Genomic DNA, 20,865 nt, shown 5'->3' with positions numbered 1-20,865 from the left:
CCCATTTCCTTTCTCTTTGTTCTGTTTTCCCTTAGTATAGGATTTGCCTATGCTAATTTACTCTAAAACATAATGTCTTCTAACAGTTTTATGCTAATCAGAATTTTTGAAGCTTTGACTCATAATTTTTGAGCACTGGGCAATAGGAGAGGCAATGTTCATGAACAGATGTCTTTGTACCTTCTCTGCACAAGACATTTTTCAATTATTTGGTGTTCTCTGTACCGCTTTCACAATTACTGGCTTGCACTTAGCTCTGAACAGAGTGGTTTTCATGGAATACTGTCTTTTCATCTAATACTTCCCACAGTATTAATTTCTTCCATAATGTGTTTGATGAATGAGCTGATTAAATAATTTACTTGTTTGATAAAACTTATTTGTTAAATTTACAAAGAGAGAATGAGGTTTAATATAGAGTCTTTGGAAAGAACAACACAGGAATAACAATGAAAGTAGACAGTAATGAGATGAATAGGATGGATCTTGATGTTTTAAGATTTCTAAATATATTCACACCAAAAATTTGCAACTACATTTATCTATCAACACTTATTTTCAATCTATTTCCTGATTTTGTCTTTTCGTTCTATAGGCTTTTGTCTTTTTAGGGAACGTTCTTTGGCTCAAGATTGGTTCACTTACTGTCTGAGTTTGGAAAATAACTGATACACTTCAGATATTATTTCAGTTCTTACTACTGAGAACATTCTAGAATACGTACAGGCATGTATATATGTACATGCATATGAGTTCGTACATGGAATACACTAAGTATGCTTCACTCCCTTATAACACCGGGGGAAGACTCTACTGCATGCTTCCATATTTTCCTGAGATGTTAATTGTACATTACCGCATATTTCTAAGGCTCTGGTTTCTGTAGTTGACCGTGGTAGTGTAGGGTTTTTTTTGCCATACAAATGTATTTGTGCATTCATTTCCTCAATTCTTATTTAAGTTGGAGGTTTGATTTAATCCATGATAAAATAAGAATCTTCTCTTCTCTTCTGTATCACTTTTTTGGTGGTTTTCTTTTAAAATAAAATCCGTGCATCTCCTTCAGGTCCCCCTATTTTATGTAAAGATCAGCAGCTGCAGCCAACAGCCATATCAGCTATACCAAGAAAATTGTCTGTGTTTTGACCTTTATTTAACACAAAGACAGTAAGTTTAAATAATACATAAAACTGCTGTATACTTAAATCCCTAGAGTCTTTTTAGTAATGAGGATTCTAACAAATTCCTATCTTAGCTTTTTCTTTTGTTAGTCCTACATCTAGAAAGCAATTTCTGCCTCTTTTTTTGTAATTTCATTTTTACAGTTATTCCCTCTTTTTTTTTTAATTCTGTATACTTTTTCTCACTGTCTTTTTCATCCATGCTTCCAATCCCCCAAATCCCTCCATTAATTGTTCGTCTCCTTGAAATAAGCAAGTAAGGAAAAGAGAGATAATGATCTTTGCCAATCTACTTGACTAATGTTATAGGTAGCTTATATATTGATTAAGATCATACAATTATCTCTAGTTTCGTACTGCTGCCAATCAAACTACCATTTGGGAGATTAGTACCACACTGATGTAAAGTCGCTTTGTGCTTCACATTGGGCACCTGCAGTCCTTCCTCTGTCCTGTACTCTCTCATTTTCCCCATCTCTTCCATCACTGTGTTTTTGAAGAAGGAAAACTAAGTATGAACCAACAATCTGGCATGCTTTGGGCATTTTTTTAAAGTTTGGTTTTGGATAAGTTTGTAATATGGGGGAGTAACAAATCAACATGCATACAAACAGCACAGGAGATTCTTCTGAAAATTTTCAGTCCTCTGTAGGTGAAATGGCTATAGGTCACAACCTAAAAAAAAAGGTTTTAAACAAGTTTATTTTCAACAAGAACTTATAATCACAGAGTAAGCATTTGTTTTGGCAAGTCATTGACTAGCCATTCTTGTTTTTTCATTGTTTTCAAAGTTTCATACAACTTAACAGACACTTTTCAATGACAGAGTGAATTTATTTGATGCATCTTTGATCCTTTGTTTCTGAAGACTTACTGCAATGTTGATCTAGTGAAGACATTCAATCTATTTGAGAAAGAAGACTTAATTACCTTATTGCCAGAAAAATTGCAACATTCTTCAGGTTAAGAATGAAATGTGTGGCAGTAGTATAGGGTGTCTTAAGGTATTTTTAGGTGCTGATTCATGGAAACTATACTTCCAAGACCCTAAAAAAATCAATGGTAACTTTTGTATTAAGGTTTACTTGTAATACATTTGTAATTAATATATCCTACTGGGGATGCTACCATGGTGCGCCTTTATTACCAAAAATACCCCAAACCCCATAGTATTTGTCAAGCAGAATTTTTGGCTGTCCTAGGTGGTTTTCAACTTAAACTTTATGAATAGCTTAAATGCTGCAAGAAGGAAGAAAAACAGACACACAGGCAGTTATGAAGGCTGGTTCTATTTTTCCCTTATGATACAAAGCACTATAATTATATTCCATTATGAAAAAGTCATTGTGCTTATATTTCCAGAGTGATTCAGTAACATTATAGGCACAACTCTTTCACAGTGTTACAGAGGGGCCTATTGATCACTTCAACTTTCCAAAGAATGTTAAAACATTTCCTTAGAAGTGCATAGGTCTTGTACTTCCCCTCGGCAAAAAAGACTTTTGTTCTGCAAGATTAGGGAAGAAAATAAAGTCCTTCTGATTTGGTCATGTGTTTTAATTTTAAATCTGTGCTGTATAGAGTAAGTAATTGACAGCTGCAGGAATACTGTGTATGACTTGACTTGCATAATGGCACATGGTTGTTCGTACCATAATTTAAAATATTTTGTCAAAGCATTTCTCATACTAAATGCAAGGCAGGAAATAGAGTTGCTGAGTATTATTAGTTAGACAGATAATTCCAGAGGTTGAGCAGGGTGAGTAAATCATATGTGAGTATATTCAGTATTTGTTTTCAGATATTTTAGGTAGTCAAGTGACAGCACCTACGTTAACCAGAAATTAGCTTAGGTGTGATGGGTTGTGCCGGGTGTGAAAACTGGCCAGAAAACAAGGATTCCCAATGCTGTAGAATATTTTTGATGTTTTGGATTTGTTTGTTCCATGAAACAGAAACAAGACCTTGCTGAAAAAATGAAGGGATTGAAAGGAGCTCTTGCCTCAGAAGAGCAGCCAGGGAGAAAGGAAGAGGGAGAGTAATGCCAGAGTAGCCAATGGCACTAAAGCTTGTGCTGTACACATAAATATTTATTGCTCAAGGAAAAACTGAGTCTAGCACTGGAAACTGTCCTTAATGATGTCATCTGTTTAAGAAACCTTCCAAAGGAATTGATACTTTCTGACAAAATATGGTTTTCATACCATTCCCAGCTAGTGTTAATGAGCGTTGCAGTGAGTACCAGAACAATGCTGCTGACAGGAAAGCAAATGTTTTCTGTGTAATATGGATTCCCAATTCTGCTTTGCTCTCTGGCAAAAGTGGAAGATCTGCACTGCAGGTCAGCATGGTGTCAGTTCTAGCAAATTAAAATACAGATGCTTCCTCTCAAATCAATAAAAGTATCTGTGAAACTTCAAATTAGATATAACATGGACATGTGAATCTATGTGACACTGCACAAAATAATCACTGTTTCTTATTGTCTTTCTCAACAGCTCTTATTTATACAAAAATGTCAAAATTTATATGTGCACATAAAAATTGCTCAGTGACTAAACTATACAAAATTATATTTTAATAATTTAATAATTTAATCCATTAATCAAAGCATCAGATCAGAAACTTGTCTTGAATTTTAGAAAGAATAGATCACCATTTACCATTGTTATTTGGGGGAAAATCCCAAATGTTTCCTTTCATCTTTTGCTGATGCTATGTACAAGATGTGGATTGTTTTAACCACTACGGCAATGAGGCCCTCATTCAGTACAATTCCATAGATATTTTTCTTAGATCCTCACTACAATAAGCCTGAGACTTACCTCTCTCTGAGTAGTTCCAAGTTTGTTTCTGCCATGTGAAAGAGCACCTACTAGGCACTTAAACTTGATATCTCTTTCTAAGTGTTTTGTTGTTGTCGTCGTTGTATTTTTTTTTCATTTGGCAAATTATTTTTCCTACTTTTCTCCTGAATTGCACCTTAATTGCCAAGTCTGGTTTGTGTTCTATCTTCATTAGTATTTAGTTCTGGCTTAATTGTTTGAATTAATGGTATGTGCACAGATTATAAATTATTGCATCTGCAGTAGTTTTTCACAAATTATATCAACGGTATAATTTTAAACGGGAATAAAGGATGTACAATCCTTACCATAGAAAAGTAGTTGAAATAAGGTAGACACCAATCTCTCTTATGCAAAAGAACCCTCTTAAAAACAGATGTATGTGAAAGAATCCTATTATTTTAGTTGTAAGATACTTTCCTCCTTTACTTTGCATCACAACTTTCATTTTATTGTTTAATTAGCACAGTGTATTTACACAGGTGGAATACACCACTTTGCAAGGCAGTGGGTTTTACAGCTTTCTGGTCTTATTTCAGCAATTTGAGTCTTCCTTTTTTGGGTGTTTGAACTAACTAAAGCCATTGTTTCATTTCAGTTTGGAAGACGTTACATTGAAGACCTTTTTAATGATTTTCGAGATGGACAAAGACTTCTGGAGCTCCTGGAATGCCTTACAGGCCAAAAACTTGTATGTGTAAATTAACAGATTTACTGTATGTTGAAGTCTTGATGTTGTGATAATTATATTAGGTGGTGTTTATTAATTCCCACCATTGATGAGGGCCTGTGGAAACTAGTTTTTAGGGATCTGAATATTTTTTACTTTCGTTTGAAATTGAGGAAACATTGTGTCTGAGAGCTCTATTTGACAGTAACCCGTTGCTTGGCATATATTTCAAATTAAAATATTCTGCTTTGTTGTATACAATTATTAAGGAAGTGATTTAATGTGTAGAATTAAAATGTTTTGCTAATAAATTTCATACATGCTGCGTATTTGAGTTGTACATGTCTGAAAAGAGAGAACAGCTTGCTCTTATTAATCTGGATGTTCTAAAGCAACACGTCACACATATTTTGGAATATCGTCTCTTGTGTTCCTGCTTGGACTTTGTGAGCTTGGGATCTTTCTCTGAAACTTTGTCATAAAAGAGTGGTGAAGCAGGCTGGGCATTTTAGAATCAAAATCCAGACAGAATATATTTGTAAATGAACCTTAAACAAATTGATTCTTATCTGTTTGGTTGTCATAGTAATGTTCCTAAATTGTGCCACGGAGAAGATGACTAATCATAATAAAAATCTGGAATTATCTGATTTTATATACATTTCAGTGATTAATTTACTAAAAAATGTCAAGGTACCAAAATGCCTTCCACCTGTGGATCCAGTTTGTTTCACAATTTTCTTTATTTCATATTGGGGTGTTGCATATACACAATGTATGGTAATATTTTCAATGTTGTTGTCATAAACTTATGAAGTAGAAAACTAAAGCTGTAATATAAGATTTGAGTTAAATGCAGTGTATTCTAGTTTCTGATTTTGGGCAGTCAAATTTGTTTTATTTTCTCTGTAGGCAAAAGAAAAGGGCTCCACAAAAGTTCATGCTCTGAACAATGTCAACAAAGCACTACAGGTTTTGCAGAGAAATAATGTAAGTAATCAGCTGGACAGGGTCAGAACATCCTACAGACAGAACATTTAATGCTTTGTAAGTGTTGGATCAAACTCTGGCCTATAGTGTACAATTACTGGGGTCAAGGCAGTTTTTGTAATGTAACTTGGATACTTTGTCATTCAGCACCAGCATGGAATGTATTTCAAAGAGTTTAAAATCCCCTGCCAGCAAATATTTGAATAATATATTTATAATGGACGATATCTGAAGACAGATCAACATGCACAGTTTTATGGTAATGGGTGATGTTTAAAATATATTTTAAAAGGTTAATGATAAGAAGTCATCCATAGCTGTTTAGAAGGTGCTACCTGTCAAAATGTCTACTTATAAGCTCTGACGATTATGAAGTCTGAAAAACTAAGGCTTTTCCTACAAGAAATCTTTTTGGTAAAATTTCACTGGTGTCTATTCCTCATAGTGCATAACATTAAGGAAATTGATCATATCAAGACCACTTTCCATTCTACTTTGTCAAGATTGACTTTTCAAGCCAGTATCCTGTGCATCATTTTTGAGTAAATATTCCCATGATATTTTCCTTATGCAAGCACTCTAATGGACCCATAACTTTAGTAGATATTTTCCGTAGCCAACTAATTATGTCGTATTTCCTCCTCAAGAATAAATTCAAATAAACTATAACATTTGCTTAAACTTAACAGTAAGATGTGATGGAACAGTGCTAATGTCTCCTATGCCACATATTATATTGGATTTCTTGATAGCTGCAGCAGGTCACTAGACATGCTTGAGTTCAGCTGCTGAATAAAGTTATTGATTTTATGAACCTAAGGTAATGCTTACCTGTCTGAAGATTTGTGCATAAATGAAAGTGACCTTATAAAACTGGCATAAAGACGTCCGGCTTAATTTTTCTTTTTTTAAAAAATTGAATTTCATGTCACTAAATACAAGAAAAAGCATTTTATTCTTCAAAATCTGCAATATTTGACATTGAGAAAAATCAGCAACGCATTATTTCACAGTATACAAGAATGTTTTGATTGCATACCTGGAATGTGGTTGCAAATTTTCATACTAAGTGCTTTTGAAAGTATTTATTCACTACATATCAGCTAAATCCATTAATGTGCTTTTCATTCAGTTTCCAGAACACAATAGTCCCTTTCAAATATAGAAAGAAAACAGAGAGTATTCCAACTGGAGAATATAGATGAAAAAACATTCTTTTAGAAAGTGAAGTGGTCATCCAGCGGCCATGATACTCATGTAATGAAAACCTTATAAGCTATACACAACATGAAAATAGTATTGTGTATATATATACACTATATCAAATTAGTATAAAGCAAAGAAATCCACCTCTGAAATAGTTTCCTCAACCTTCAAAATCATCTCAAGTGTGATTTCTATGGGACTTCAGGAATGCAAAAACAATGGTACTAAAGCTATTTAAAGCCTGTGACTGATCTAGATTTTTCTGCTGGTAGGTGCCATCCTTGCTCTGAGGTCCTGCAGTCATCTGGGTGGTAACAGATTGAAAAATGCTGCTGCTTCCAGTCAATCCATTTTACAGATTTATTTATTTTTCTATGGAAAGTGATAGTGTTGGTGTGGGTGTGGCCCCAACATAGCCTCAGGCAACACTGAGGCAAACTGAAAGTGTTTCTCTGTTTCAGTAAAACAGATGTAGGCTCTGTCTATTCAGGCTTCCATTTCCAAAAACAAATGGAGGATTTGGCGTGTAGAACATGTAGGTGACACCCCAATAAGCTCTGTGTGGGTCACTTGCTACGTGGACCCCATTTGAAATTTAGAATATAAAGTCTAAGTTCCACTTGGGAAAAGTTCCAAAACACTGTTGGTAAGAATGAATTGCCAGTCTCATATGCTTTTAGTACAAAATGAATTTTTAAAGAAAAGAGTTCTTAGAGTTCTTGACAAAATATCTACTTTGTATGCGATTAGTAAAATTGACCTACACATGGATGCATTGAAATAAAAAAAAAAATAGAGGATTGTGTGCAAAGCCTTTTGTCGTTCTACAGACGTAACTTCAAATAGCTTCAGAAGTACAATCAGGATATGCAGACTGAAATTTTTGAAGGAATGGGGTACTTTGCCATATAAGTACCAGATCTGATTGTGAAAAACTGCATATATGAAACAGCGAGGATACAAATTTTAGAGTCATAGTTTCCATCCAGAAGTGCAGGTCTTAGCTTGTGTTATCTTGCACTCACATCCCTGAATTTGGCTTCCTTATTTAGATAGCTTAAAATGTGGGGGAGGGCAAAGGATCATTTCACATGTGGAGGAAAGAATATTGCAGGGTGGTAAGTGCTGATGCATTATGAAGTTGCAAATACATAATATAATTATGGAAAACAACATTACCGGACAAAGTAATGTGCAAAAGATCACAATCGTTGGTTTCTCTGCCTTGCCTTATACATTGTAGAATTTAATTAAGGCAAAATAAGTTCTATTTTAATCTAAATATGTAAAACAATGTCTTGGGTTTGTGGGCTCTTACAGTGTCTAGATGTGTGTGTAGCTTTCAGTAAAGTTTATTATGTAAGGTAGTATGGAGCATAATACAAGAGTTTTTCTGCGTCACCCATCAGTTTTGTGATTTGTAATCAAAGAAGCTCAATATAAAAGATTTTTGAGTTATTATTAACTATTATTTTTAACTGTATGTTTTCACAACATGCTATAACTGGAATAATTGAAACTCTAGATCACTGCTTGCTTTTTTGCCAGCACATTAATTGTGCCATTCATAAAACGTGAGTTGGATGTTTACTAAACAACGGAAACCAAATGAGAAACTTACCCTAGCCCACCCCTCCCTCTCCCTCACCACAAAGAAAGTTTAACACCAAATGTGTGAAAATAACACCAACTTCTTATGCTTGCTACTAATCTTATACAAATATTTTTTGTTGTTGTCTCTTTAATAGGTTGATTTGGTAAATATTGGGAGCTCAGACATTGTGGATGGAAATCATAAGCTGACCCTTGGTTTGATCTGGAATATAATCCTTCACTGGCAGGTGAGTGGCACAGCTGCTTAGTTTCCATGAAGGACCTTTATCCTACTGATCTTTTTTTCCATTATTATCCAGCCCCAGCCTACAGAGTAAACATAGACATTGCAAACAATGTCCTAAATCAGCAAGTTTTATGGCAGTTCATTTATATATTATCTAGGATATTAAGAATCTTAAGAAGATAAAATAGGTTTTATAGCATTAGCAGCAGCTTTTTTCACTCTAATTTCACAGTCAGATGTTGCAAGACAATATATAATACAGTTATTGCAAGAAAAATGGATAGGCAAAGCCAACATGGATATATAGGTTTCATAGTCACTTTTCTTTTTAGTATCTTAGAAGGAGTGACTTTTGATGAAATAATCACATTTGTTGCTTTTCGCTGCTGACCCATCCTGCCAATAATTCTTTTTAGAGCACTAAAAAGCTGCTATGCTGCCAATTTATTAAAGTAGATGTGACTCATTTAGCTTCCTTTCTCTTTGGATAGAAAGGGCATATTATTATCTAGATCTTGTAAAAACCAACATGGTGGACAAGGACAATTATATAAAAAAACTCAGAGACAGCAGTAAAATAAAAATTCAAAAAGAACTATCATTTAGATACTCTGGGTCTGTGTGTTTATATGAATCTGGGCTAAGAGACTGTCCATTTGTGTTGGCTGTATTCCCCAAGCAATAATCTACAAGCTTTTCATAGCATTACAAGAAAAGATGGTGGGAAACAAAGCCTAAAACACTTTACTTTAAAAACTAAACACTCCTATCAAAAATCACATGTGCATCATTCATTGAAGTGGGGAACACTTTTTTTTCTAATTTTGCAGGACATGTTGTAGTGAAAGGAACAGAGAAAAGCTGCAAATTGTTAAATCACTCCTTCCTTTTTCTCCCATTCCAATACTCCTAGTTTAATTGCATAACATTGTTCTAACTTACTTATTAAGAGCACATGGAATATGAAAACTAGATGTGCAACTTTTACATATAATCCTTGAATCACTGTGTTTTAATTTATATGAATTATGGACTGAGATGACTATTCATGCTCGTATTTTGATTTGTCATATTTTATCCTGAAGCAGTGTTAAAGGTGTGCTTTAGTATTAGCTGTGTACTTATTCATTTTTCTTTCAGCTTTTCCCACCATTCCTCTTAACACATTCTTGCACACACACAGAAAACACACATGTTCCCTGGTATTGCCTGGTGAGGTTTTTGACAGCAGGCATGCGCTCTTGGAGTACCCCTTGCTTGCAGTACATAGGTGATTTGTTTCAAGCTTCATCCTGAGCCTGGTGATAATTCAACAACTACCCATATATGAAAAGTCCAGGGATCATATTTACAAAGCATAATTTAAATATGATAAATATATAAATATATATATAATAAATATATATAAATATATATTATTTATATAATAAATATATATGATTTATCATAAATAATTATGATTTACAAATCATATTTACAGCCTTGTTAAAGGTGTGACACTTTCTCGGCATGGTCATAATGATTTAGTCCATGTTTAGTCTATACTTTGAGTCCTGTGCTTCAGTTTGTTCTATTCATGGATTACCAAAAGGAAGTGACCTGAATGTGCTGGACTTCTCTTTTTATTCAAAATTTTGTAAATAAATTTCTAATTTGGCTAGAATTCAATTTCAGCTTCTTTCCTAAAGAGTAGCTAAAGCCCAGTTGGCAAGAAGAAGACATTATTGTATAATAACCCTGTAACTGTTGCAAAATGATGAAAAATTAAAAAAATAATATAAAGCCAGATTTGTACTTGGGCTTTTCTCTTTTTAAACAAAACTCAGGAGATGATGGTTTGCTGCCTATTTCCTGTGAAGGACTGAAACAGTTCAAAGTGAATTTGCTTATTTACAGCTCTGTGAAGAAAATCTTTGTTCTTTTCCAGATTTTCTTTCAAGTTTTGAAGTGATTTGCATGATCTAGAATATGTCCATGGTTGTTCTGCCCTGTTTATGGGTTGGTACTCTCTTATATATTGACAGTACTTTTGGTGAAACAAAGCTGTAAGTTTCTTAAGAAAGGGTACTTCTTCCCATTGGTACCATTTTGCCTATCACAGATTGTTCTTGGCACTGAACAGCTGGAAGCACGGCAAGGTGTTGTTAAAGACTAAGTTATGGACTCAGGGCTCCCAAACTTATCTGCCAATTGTATACAGCTGGGTAAAACATCTCATTACCTGTGATAACCTATCGAGACTACTATATTAGTTTGTAGTCTGTGAAAGGCCTAAAAAAATTAATAGTAATACACAGGCTATTTCATTTAGTGCATGCTGCTTGTGCAATTTGTGTTTGATGGTGCAATCCTTTTGCAAATCCTTTTGCAAATCCTTTTGCTTTCTGATTCCAAGAACTTGCAGTCCGGAGAAGAGTCACCTACAGGAAGTTTTTCTGCCTGCACGTAAAAAAAAATAAAAATAATAATACAAGTTGTATGGACAGTTATTTTGTTGCAGATGAACAGGCAAGAACCTTTTTCCAGTTTCACATCCTGTAGCCAGGACCACTTTAGGACAGACCGTACTTATATACAACAACAAGACTGTCTTAAAAAAACATCAACTTCTTTGTGTAAAATGTAAAAAAAAAAAAAAAGACATGGTAGAAGAAAGGTGCACAAAAGGACTAATGAGGCAGTAGCAGTCCAAGCAGATATCAGCAGTCCCATCAAGGAGAGGTAGTGCTAGAGGCATTGCAGCAGACAAGATTTGATTTCAGTTTAGTAGAAATCTTGTGGTTTTCTGTATCGCCTGTGGGAATTGTGTCCTTTGTTATTTAGCCTGTTTTTCAGGGGAGTCCTTATTGTGGCCTTCCAGTACTTAAAGGGGGACTATAGGAAGGATGGGGGCAATCTCTTTAGCAAGGCTTGTTGTGACAGGACACGGGGTAATGGTTTTAAAGTAAAGGAGGGTTTTAAGGACTGGATATAAGGAAGAAATTTTTTACAATGAGGGTGGTGAAACACTGGCACAGGTCGCGCAGAGAGGCCGTAGCTGCCCCAACCCTGGAAACATTCATGGCCAGGCTGGACAGGGCTCTGAGCAACCTGATCTAGTTGAAGATGTCCCTGCTCACTGCAGGGGGGTTGGACTAGCCGAACTCTTAACAGTCCCTTCCAACTCAAACCATTCCATGATTCTATGGTTCTAAGATTATTATTAAAAGTTTCACTGAAGTTGAACCATCGTTCTGAGTTGAGCACCTGCTGTCATAGCTCTTTATGGTACTGAATCTATCAGAGTTTCTGTCTTTGAAGGCTGCTGCCTTCTTTCTCACAGTTCTGTGACCCCAGCCTCACTACAGCATTAACATTTAAGCAAAACCAAAATAAAACTATTAAATTCTGAACTGTTACATTTGACAAAGACTTGTAAGAGTGGTGTGGAAAAAACATTCTATACAGCAGTGTGCAAGTTGTTTTGTTTTGTTTTTAAAAACAAACTTATTTTCATATAGAGCATGGAAAAAAAACCTAGCAAAAATCTTTGGTAAGAGTCACAGCCAAAATCTTTACTTTCTTCAGAAAAGAAAAAGCAAAATAATAGGCATATATATAATGCAAATATTTCAGAGAAAGATGCATTTCAAAAGTCAGTCAGCCTCATTTGGAGACCTATTAGAAGCATCAGGCATGTTACACATTTGTTGGAGAACCAGTATTTTAACTGGAATTACCATTATATTTTATTTTGTATTATAATGGTGGAAATGAAATACTAACAGTTATGTCGATCCACCTTAAATCAATGAGCAAAGAATATCCTTTTCTTTGACACGTGTCTTGAACATCTATGAAAGTGTTCTTAAAAGAGTTCTTTAAAATGTGCTTTGAAAGGGTTTAGTGGATTCTAGCTGTAAAAATGTAATCCGTGCAGTGAGAATGCCTGAAATATAGCAGGTAAAAAATTCTAAGTCATTCTGTCAGGGAGCTGTAAGGTCCCTATTTGACTGAGAAAAAAGAAAACACCTTGCTTTGGGCATAATTTTTTCAGATTCTCTCCTTCCCTTCCTCTATTCTAGGTGCTGGCATCCTGAAGCCAAGTGCCAGTCTTATAAAATGTTATGCGCCTGAGTGTTGGTTTTAGGTGAATCAGATGTAGTGCAAGCCTGATATCATGCCATGTTCTTAGTCACCTTACATGCACACAGCTATGCATGCACAGACTCCAGGACATGGTCCTGCAGCGGGGAGATCAGAGGTCCACTACTGCCATGAGCCAGGCCCGGTAACGCTGCTTTTGGCCACTTCTCAGTGTGGTGCTGAGAATAACAGCACTCCCATTCTGTTCACAGCTTTTAGTTTGGCACTTTGACATTTCAGAAGTCATGTTGGTGGCTTCTGTGTTGCCCTTTTCCCCCCTTCTATTCAAAATTTAGTCTTTTCTTATTGCTGTAGTATAGGGCCATTCCCCAGCAAGAGCAAGTATTTCTATTCTCTGTAAGTTGGCGTTTCCTGCACCTTAAGGCTTTGTTTCCTGCCAGGATATACTGCATTAGAACAGAGAGGTAACAAAGAAATTAGTATGAGAGGTCAACTCATCATTTGACAGCAAGAGGCAGAGCATACTAGACACTTTGAAATGGCTGTAGATTTTGAGCCTGGATGCTGAGGGAGCTTATCCATCCAAAAGCTCTTCAGGCTGGCATGATCACAGCTCTACATAAAACTCTTTCTGAACAGTATATCTAAACCAAGAAGCCTTAAAAAAGTTTCCTTCTAACCTCAATGTCAGCCAGCACTTTTCAGCCCAGACGCTGGTCTTGCTTCGGAGCCCAGCTGTCCTGCGGGCAGTGTGGTGCTGTGCCCACAGCGGTGTGGCACGGTCTAGCACGGTGCTGCATGGTGCTGCCAAGGTGCCAGGTGGGGTGGGAGGGAAGGCGTCATCCCTTGGGGTGCTCAGAAGGACAAGGTGGATCCAGTTGTAGAAGGGGACTTTTCCACCATTTTTCACTGAATAGGAAGTGACCTCAGCCTTTTACCTTTTTACCTCATTATTTCAAATGCCTGCCATTCCCTAGGAGACAAAAAACCAAAAAACAAAAAACCCACAAACAAACAAAAAACCAACCATAGAGTCTTCCCTGCTGCAGAAAGATGCAGGAAATGAGTAAAACTTTACCCATTGTCAGCGTACTAAACTCAACAAGAGGAGTTTGAAACTATTATTTATTTACTCAAAAGTAGAAATAAATGCTAAGTTTTTGGCTTCATCTCTTTAAATCAAAAGAACTATCACCTGGATTCTTCCGAATAATTGCCTTCCTGACAACTCATTTTTTTATTGTTTTTACCTAATTTCATCTGTTTTTACTTATTGTTCCTTTGTCTTATGTTAATGTCAACTCAAACACTTGATCTTTTCTATATGTGATGAACTTCTCTATTTCTAAATCTTGTGTTTCTGCATTCATTCAGCTATCTTTTTATATGAATGTTGATGTATTTTCCAAATGTTACAGTTTGCTTATAATATTGAGATAAATCTTCATTTGTAAATACAAACACATGATAAAAATACAAAATGAACAGTGAAATCTTGGCTTGAACAATTTTTCATTACCATAATTTCAGTATTTTTTAGTTTTTCATATTGTTTAAGTTTGCAGCAATAGATGCTGGTCTTGAAACTTTTCTTATTTTTAGCGTGTGGGTTCATGAAAAAAAAAAAAAATTTTGTATTTTGATAGTAGTGAAGGGATTTTACCTGGAAATACAGGAAGCAAATCTCTTAGCTTCTTGCTGAATTACGTAAATCTACTTTGGCAGTTCTCAATAATGAAGACACTAAAAATATTAATGAGAAACTCAAAATACCCACTCAGGCATATGAAGCAAAACTAAAGACTATATTTCCTAATTTTCTTAAACTCTTTACTTTCTGTCTCCTGGTGTAGAAAAGGAGGCAACTATAAAATGCTGCTAATCTTATCTGAGAGATTTTTATATTCATTTTCATTGGTGCAAGTTACAATCTTAGCCTGAAGTCAGGAATGTGCCCCGTGAGATTTAAAGAGGATCAGTTCTCCTCCCATCTCAGAAACTAATAACATATAAAGTTAACTTTATACCTGAGTCTCAAGAGGAAAATTGAAAGCAGTGACACTCTTTGGGTAGAATGCATCTGAGATGTAAAAACAGAACATACTTCTGGTAATTAATTTCTTCACGTATTCAAAATATTGAACTAATTACTGTGAAACCAGCAAGCAACTTACCAGACTGAACAATAAAATGCTATCTGTTTTTTATACAGTATCATAGTAATTAGTTGTTGTTGTTGTTGTCGTCGATTATTCGTGGAGATTACACCTTCTGCATGTTATCTTATAGTTTTTACAGTTTCAGAGTGGTCCAACGTTTATCATAAAATAGCTTCTACAGTGAATGTTGTTCGACTGATACTGTCTGCAGAGCAATTCAAGTGGAGAATTATAACTACCATAAGTGAATAAACAACAATAAGCAACTTCATAGTTAAATTACATGTTTGGGAGTATTTTAAAAGAGCTGCTAATCTTTCCAAGATACATGGAGAAAGCAATTAATTAAAAGGGAATACTTTACTGGAAAATAAATTATAGACTTCTTAATACAAGTTTTGCGTGCTCTTTCACTAGTAAAGAAGTTGCTAAGAAATATATAAATGACTGCATTATGTCAAACTCCAGGCTAATATATTTAGAAGCCCTCAGAATTAATGGCTTTTTATAAAACAATAACTGTAGGTCAGTGAGCTTTCTCTAATGAAAAAGGAATTTTAACTATTAATTTTCAAAAGTTTAAAAAATTAGGCATATGCAACTCTCAATGCATCCAATGAAATTCACTTTTCATCCAAGTGCGTGTATGCAAGTATAGTTTGCACATTTATGTCAGAAAAGTTATCTGCTGTGCACTGAGCACATTTATTTTTCCTTGGTACTTATTTCAACTCTGTCAATGAGAGAATAATGTTTTTCATCATTTTAGCAACTTTTGCTATAATGTATTATATTAACTAAGGATCTATTTCCAGAGCAAAGAAAACCACAAGAAGAAATACTTAGTTTGAACAAACTCTGTTCCTATAAGTGGTGCAAGGAAATGAGCCTTCTCTCTTCATGCACAACTGTTTTATGTGGCACAGGGATGAATGTACAGTATGCATCAACAATGGTGACCAAAAAGTCAATATCAGGTTTTTTTAAGGATTCAGACCTGACTACTATCATTATACTGTGACACCGGGTATTTTCTGTAATTACTTAGAAGGTTTTTCTTTAAGGCTTAAATCTTCAGGAAAAAAAAAAGAAAAAAGGGGGGAGGGTGGCTGTGTCAAAAAAAAAAAAAAAAAAAAGGCTTGTAATGAGTAAGTTGAATCATTGATGAAATTCTGTCTCCTATTGCAGGTCAAAGATGTAATGAAAAACATCATGGCTGGACTGCAGCAGACAAACAGTGAAAAGATTCTGCTGAGCTGGGTCCGCCAATCTACTCGTAATTACCCACAGGTCAATGTTATCAATTTCACCAGTAGCTGGTCTGATGGATTGGCTTTCAATGCACTCCTCCACAGTCATAGGTAGGAAAACTAACTCTTCATTATTTTAGTGAGATTGTAACAGACAGCTGTAACAGGGCTTGAAGCTGGTGTATCTATTATGTGGGGTTTTTAGCTGCTTCCTGTGTGGGTGTTTCAGCGTTCTTTTAAATGTCTGCCTGTTTGCTTTCACCTGGGTTCTGCATCTGGCATCAGACTGAATCCTTCTGTGGAAAGAGAGGGTCTGAGCTTTTCACAGCACTATGAATATCTCCAGTTCAGATCCTTTTCTGGAATTCCAGTGCATATACCAGGTAGAGAGTCTCAAGGAGTACAGGCTTGGAAACTTTTGAGAAGACCAAGAAATAGATCCAAAATGAAACCCTTGAGGTTGTCCTAGAGGGAGAAGGAGATTTTCCTGTGGGGACTTACAGTGGGAAGATGTAGAGGTCGTCAAAAGCCTCTGACAGCTGCTGAATTGAAAGTACGGGTTTGTCTCGAAAGGACACAGTTGGAGAAGGTAGCCTTTTTTTTCCAAAATTTCACGTTGTTCCCCCAGCTGATTTAAGTTTTCACCCTTTCTCAGAAATAGTCTTGTTCTAGTCTGTGCTGTATAAAACACTACCTTTAGCGAGTCAGTGTTCTCTGGTGGTTCTGTGCACTTGGCTTAAGGAGGGTGTGTAAGCCAGTCTATCTTAAAGGTCTAGTTCTAGCCACTACTGATTTTAAAGTAGTCCTTATTATTCCAAAGTGGTAAGCCTCCTGATCTCTCTTCTCCTACTTCTATAGCCTGCAAGGTGGATGACTGCTCCAAGTTATCAGTTGGTTGAGTTTTAGGACAACTAAATGGGTATGTTCTGTTTGGTAAGAGAAAACAGGAATTTACAAGATAGTAGTACAAGTCAGACCATTTTTTTTTAGCTGCATTAAAGGCTTAAAATAAAATGAGGCAAAATACTTCTAAAAGGATAGTCTGAGACAATATGTGCTTTCCAGCTAAAGCAGTGAAGAGCTGCAGATATTTCTTTCCAAAATTTTCACTGGCTCATGTAATTGTTTCTGAATGAAACTGTCTGATTAAGTCTACTGCTGTTGTATTCTGAAGACTAACGCTGACAGCCAGTTACAGCGGCTATGCCTTACACCACCATCCCAGGTACAATAAGCATCTCTTGCTCTGTGTCCATTTTTTCACCCTGCATACGCCTGGGAGCCTTGAATAGATCTGACTGAACTAAGGTCCAAGACCTTGCAATTACAAGAGTTGTTTGCCTGTAATGTTAGGGATAAGGCATTATTTTAAGGAAGAATTTATTATACTCTGAAAGGGCTCCGTGTATGTGTTTCACCTGCATTCAGTATTTATAACATTAACAACGGCCTTCCCCACCATCCTGCTGTTACTCCGCTGCTGATGCGCTCACACCTTCTTGTAAGTGCTTATGTGGGTATTAAGAGAATTGCATTTGGGGAGCTAAATAAGAAAAGAACTACAATATAGTGACCATCACTAGCTTTTGATAATTACTTTATTCATTGGTCATTCATTAAAATGTGGTTTGGTGGGGTTCTTTTTTTCAAACCCTCTCTAAGCGTACTCTTTTTTTTGTTGTTATTTCTGCTGATGATAATTTCTCATTTTAATTTGCTCTGTCTCTCATTTCTTAAGTGATTTCATTCTGGTGGACCTGAATATAAGAATGCAATTATCCTGTAGAAATCAATTAATCCCTTTCTTTCTAAATATCTGATTCCATGCTTGTAGGTGATTAAAATAAATAAATAAAGCTTTGTACAGGATACTCTGTCTGCATCATTCACCTTCATGTAAGCTCTGTTACATTGTGGGAGCTAGAATACCTTTTCATCTTCCTAAAACATTGTCTATACATAGCCTTATTAAGTGGGAAAATGCTGGTTTTAACTCAAACACCAGGTTACTTAAGTCACTCTGGAACTCAGTGTTACAAAAAGGACTGAGTGATTTCTACTACTTTTGGTGGTATGCTGCTGCCCTGTGGCATGGGATACAGCTGGGGAAGGAAAAATAGATATGCCTCAAAGGGAAAATATTTCAAAAAAAGCCAAAAAATAGTTATGCTGAAATTATGTTGGCTAACTAATTATTACTGTAGACTCAAAGCCTAAAACTGGTAGTATTTTATGGCATTGTAACTACCTTGATTTCATTTTCAGCAAATCAGTGCAGCAGAAGGCCAAAGTGGTGGCATGTCTTTCCTCCTAGACAAAATATCAGACTCTCTGTTTCCTGATTAGGGTATCTGATACTCAGATATTCAGATTGTGTGCTCTACAGGTTCATGCAATATCATCTGGTGTCTGAAATCAGTAATCAGAAATTCCTTTTTGTCTCTCTCTGTAAGAAGATCTCCAGAAGTCTGAGCAGAGGCTCGTATTCAGGAGCAGTCCCTGGTGGGGAAGGCAGTTACCTGCCTAGGCCACATTGGGATTGTCTAGACAAAATAAGTGTTTGTGTGTCATACTTTATGCACTGCTGTGTTCAGTTCAGTGCAAAGTTCACTTGTGAACATTCATTTCCTGCTCACTACAATTAATGCACTTTATTCAGGTTTTCTAAAATAGGGCTGCAAAACTTAAGCTTGCTTTTACTGTTCTTGAGTCTGCTGCCGTAAATCTTGCATAGCTTTCTTTACAGTGAGCCTATCTTCAATAGAAGCGAAAAAGAATTACTCCACAAAACTCTTGTCTCTTTCCCAGTAGTTAGAGGACTCATCTGGGAAACGGCAAGTGTACGTTCACGTTCCCTGAGGCAAGTCCCCAGGACACACCTGTTGTCTTCTTCTGGACTTTAACCACTAAGTTATTCCGCAAAAGTCTCAGAGGAAGACCCAATGTTCTCTGAAGCCCTAAGTCAGTTATTTTTAAGCGAACCTCTGTGTTTAGTGCATCCTCTATATTGATTTTTGGTGACTGCGCTTCATGCTCAATATGCAGGAGCACTAAATTGCCCTTCAAGATTCAAGATGCAATCAACAAAAGAGGTACACTAAGACACTCTGAGTGTTCAGGATCCCCTAGCTCTATCTTATAAGAATAAAAAGCCTTCTCTAAGAAGTGTTGACACCTGACTTGGTCACTCTAAAATGCAGGTACCTACCTACTTGTTGGTTGTCAGAGTGTCTTGGCTTTGTGCCTAAAGAAGACAGTTTGAATATACACTTAAGCTGATCAACACCGGTTTATGTAAAATCTCAGAGAAACCTGGTGTCTTACACATCCTATGCTTTATTAATATTTTGTGGTTTACATACATAGAATGACAAGCCCTCTGAAGAGAAGCACTTTGAATTTAGGTCCTCTGTTTTCCCTCTTTGATTTTGTGTTTCTCCAGTTCTCCTGTTCTACTTCTTTGTCTACCATTTTCTTGTTCTACATAAAGTTTGGTCCAGATATTCTTTTTTTTCCTATCTTCCTCTGAGCTTATTAGTCTGTATTTCATTAATTCACTTTTTCCATTGTCTTTTTTCCTCCTTCCTGATTGTCCCTTTCTACAATGTCTTTCAGTACCTTTCTTTCTCCCAGCAATTTTTATACTGAAATGGGCTCCTGAAGAAAAACAAGGATTTGTCATTCTAACTGTCAGAACAGCTATGGTTGTCTTTATGGTTACTTAGGGAATAACCTAGTACATATAAAAAATACATTGGTGGAAAAATTAATTTTTAAAGATTTAAAACATATGTTCATCATTCCTGAAATGTTAAAGACTTTCCTGGTTTAATTGTAAAAAATAGGCTTTACTACAAATAGTAGCTTCTACTTTTTTGACATTGAAGTCTTTGAGTTTAGCCTTCAGGTGTATTTCAGAGGTAAGCCATAAGCCTTCCACGTTGAGCCTCAGGCTGTAATTTGTATGCATGGTCTTCGTCACATTTAGATGTTCTCAGAAATGGAAGCAGAATTAGTCTGAAAAAGGGCTAGTCATAATTTGAAAATCAGGTATGATAATGAACTCATATGGTGAACCTGGTGCCTGATGTGTGTATCTTTTGCCAATTTTAGTACTATTCCTAGACTCTCTTCTACCAGAAAAAAAAAAAAAAAAAAAAAAAAAACAAACAGTGAAACAAACAAAAATCTCTCCAACACTGAAAGAATCACAGAATCACAGGTTGGAAGGGACCTCAAGGGTCATCTAGTCCAACCTTTCTAGGAAGAGCAGAGACTAAACAAGATGGCCCATCACCCTGCCCAGACGACTCTTGAAGGTGTCCAACGTGGCCGAGTCAACCACTTCCCTGGGGAGATTATTCCAATGGGTGACTGTCCTCAGTGTGAAAAATTTCCCTCTGGTGTCCAGTCGGAATCTCCCCAAGAGCAACTTGTGTCCATCCCCCTTGTCCTCTCCATGTGACTCCGTGTAAAAAGGGAGTCTCCATCTTCTTTGTAAGAATGATGCTAGCCAAATTTTTCCCATAGTATTTAGGCTCTCTGAAAGTGCGGGAAGATTCTGGTAGCATTGAAGTGATTTCTTTTTGACATCGATAGGAATCAGTCTCTCACAATATGCAAAAGTTAAATTTTCT

General features: G+C 36.1%; 1 protein-coding gene across 11 annotated transcripts in view; it reads left to right on the top strand.

Annotated features, from left to right (window-relative positions):
• DMD (dystrophin) overlaps nt 1–20,865 on the top strand; it is a 1,138,094-nt gene that overhangs the window by 209,451 nt on the left and 907,778 nt on the right. For all 11 annotated transcript variants that reach the window (XM_075097793.1, XM_075097785.1, XM_075097765.1 and 8 more), the window contains exons 3-6: nt 4,626–4,718; nt 5,610–5,687; nt 8,642–8,734; nt 16,167–16,339. In XM_075097793.1, the coding sequence (XP_074953894.1) occupies nt 4,626–4,718; nt 5,610–5,687; nt 8,642–8,734; nt 16,167–16,339 (437 nt within the window). The remainder of the gene's footprint in view (nt 1–4,625; nt 4,719–5,609; nt 5,688–8,641; nt 8,735–16,166; nt 16,340–20,865) is intronic.

The sequence above is a fragment of the Phalacrocorax aristotelis genome, chromosome 1 (assembly GCF_949628215.1).
Source record: "Phalacrocorax aristotelis chromosome 1, bGulAri2.1, whole genome shotgun sequence".
NCBI classification, from domain to species: Eukaryota; Metazoa; Chordata; class Aves; order Suliformes; family Phalacrocoracidae; genus Phalacrocorax; species Phalacrocorax aristotelis.
Note: the sequence above shows the minus strand (reverse complement) of the source record. Positions and strands in the feature narration are given on the sequence as shown.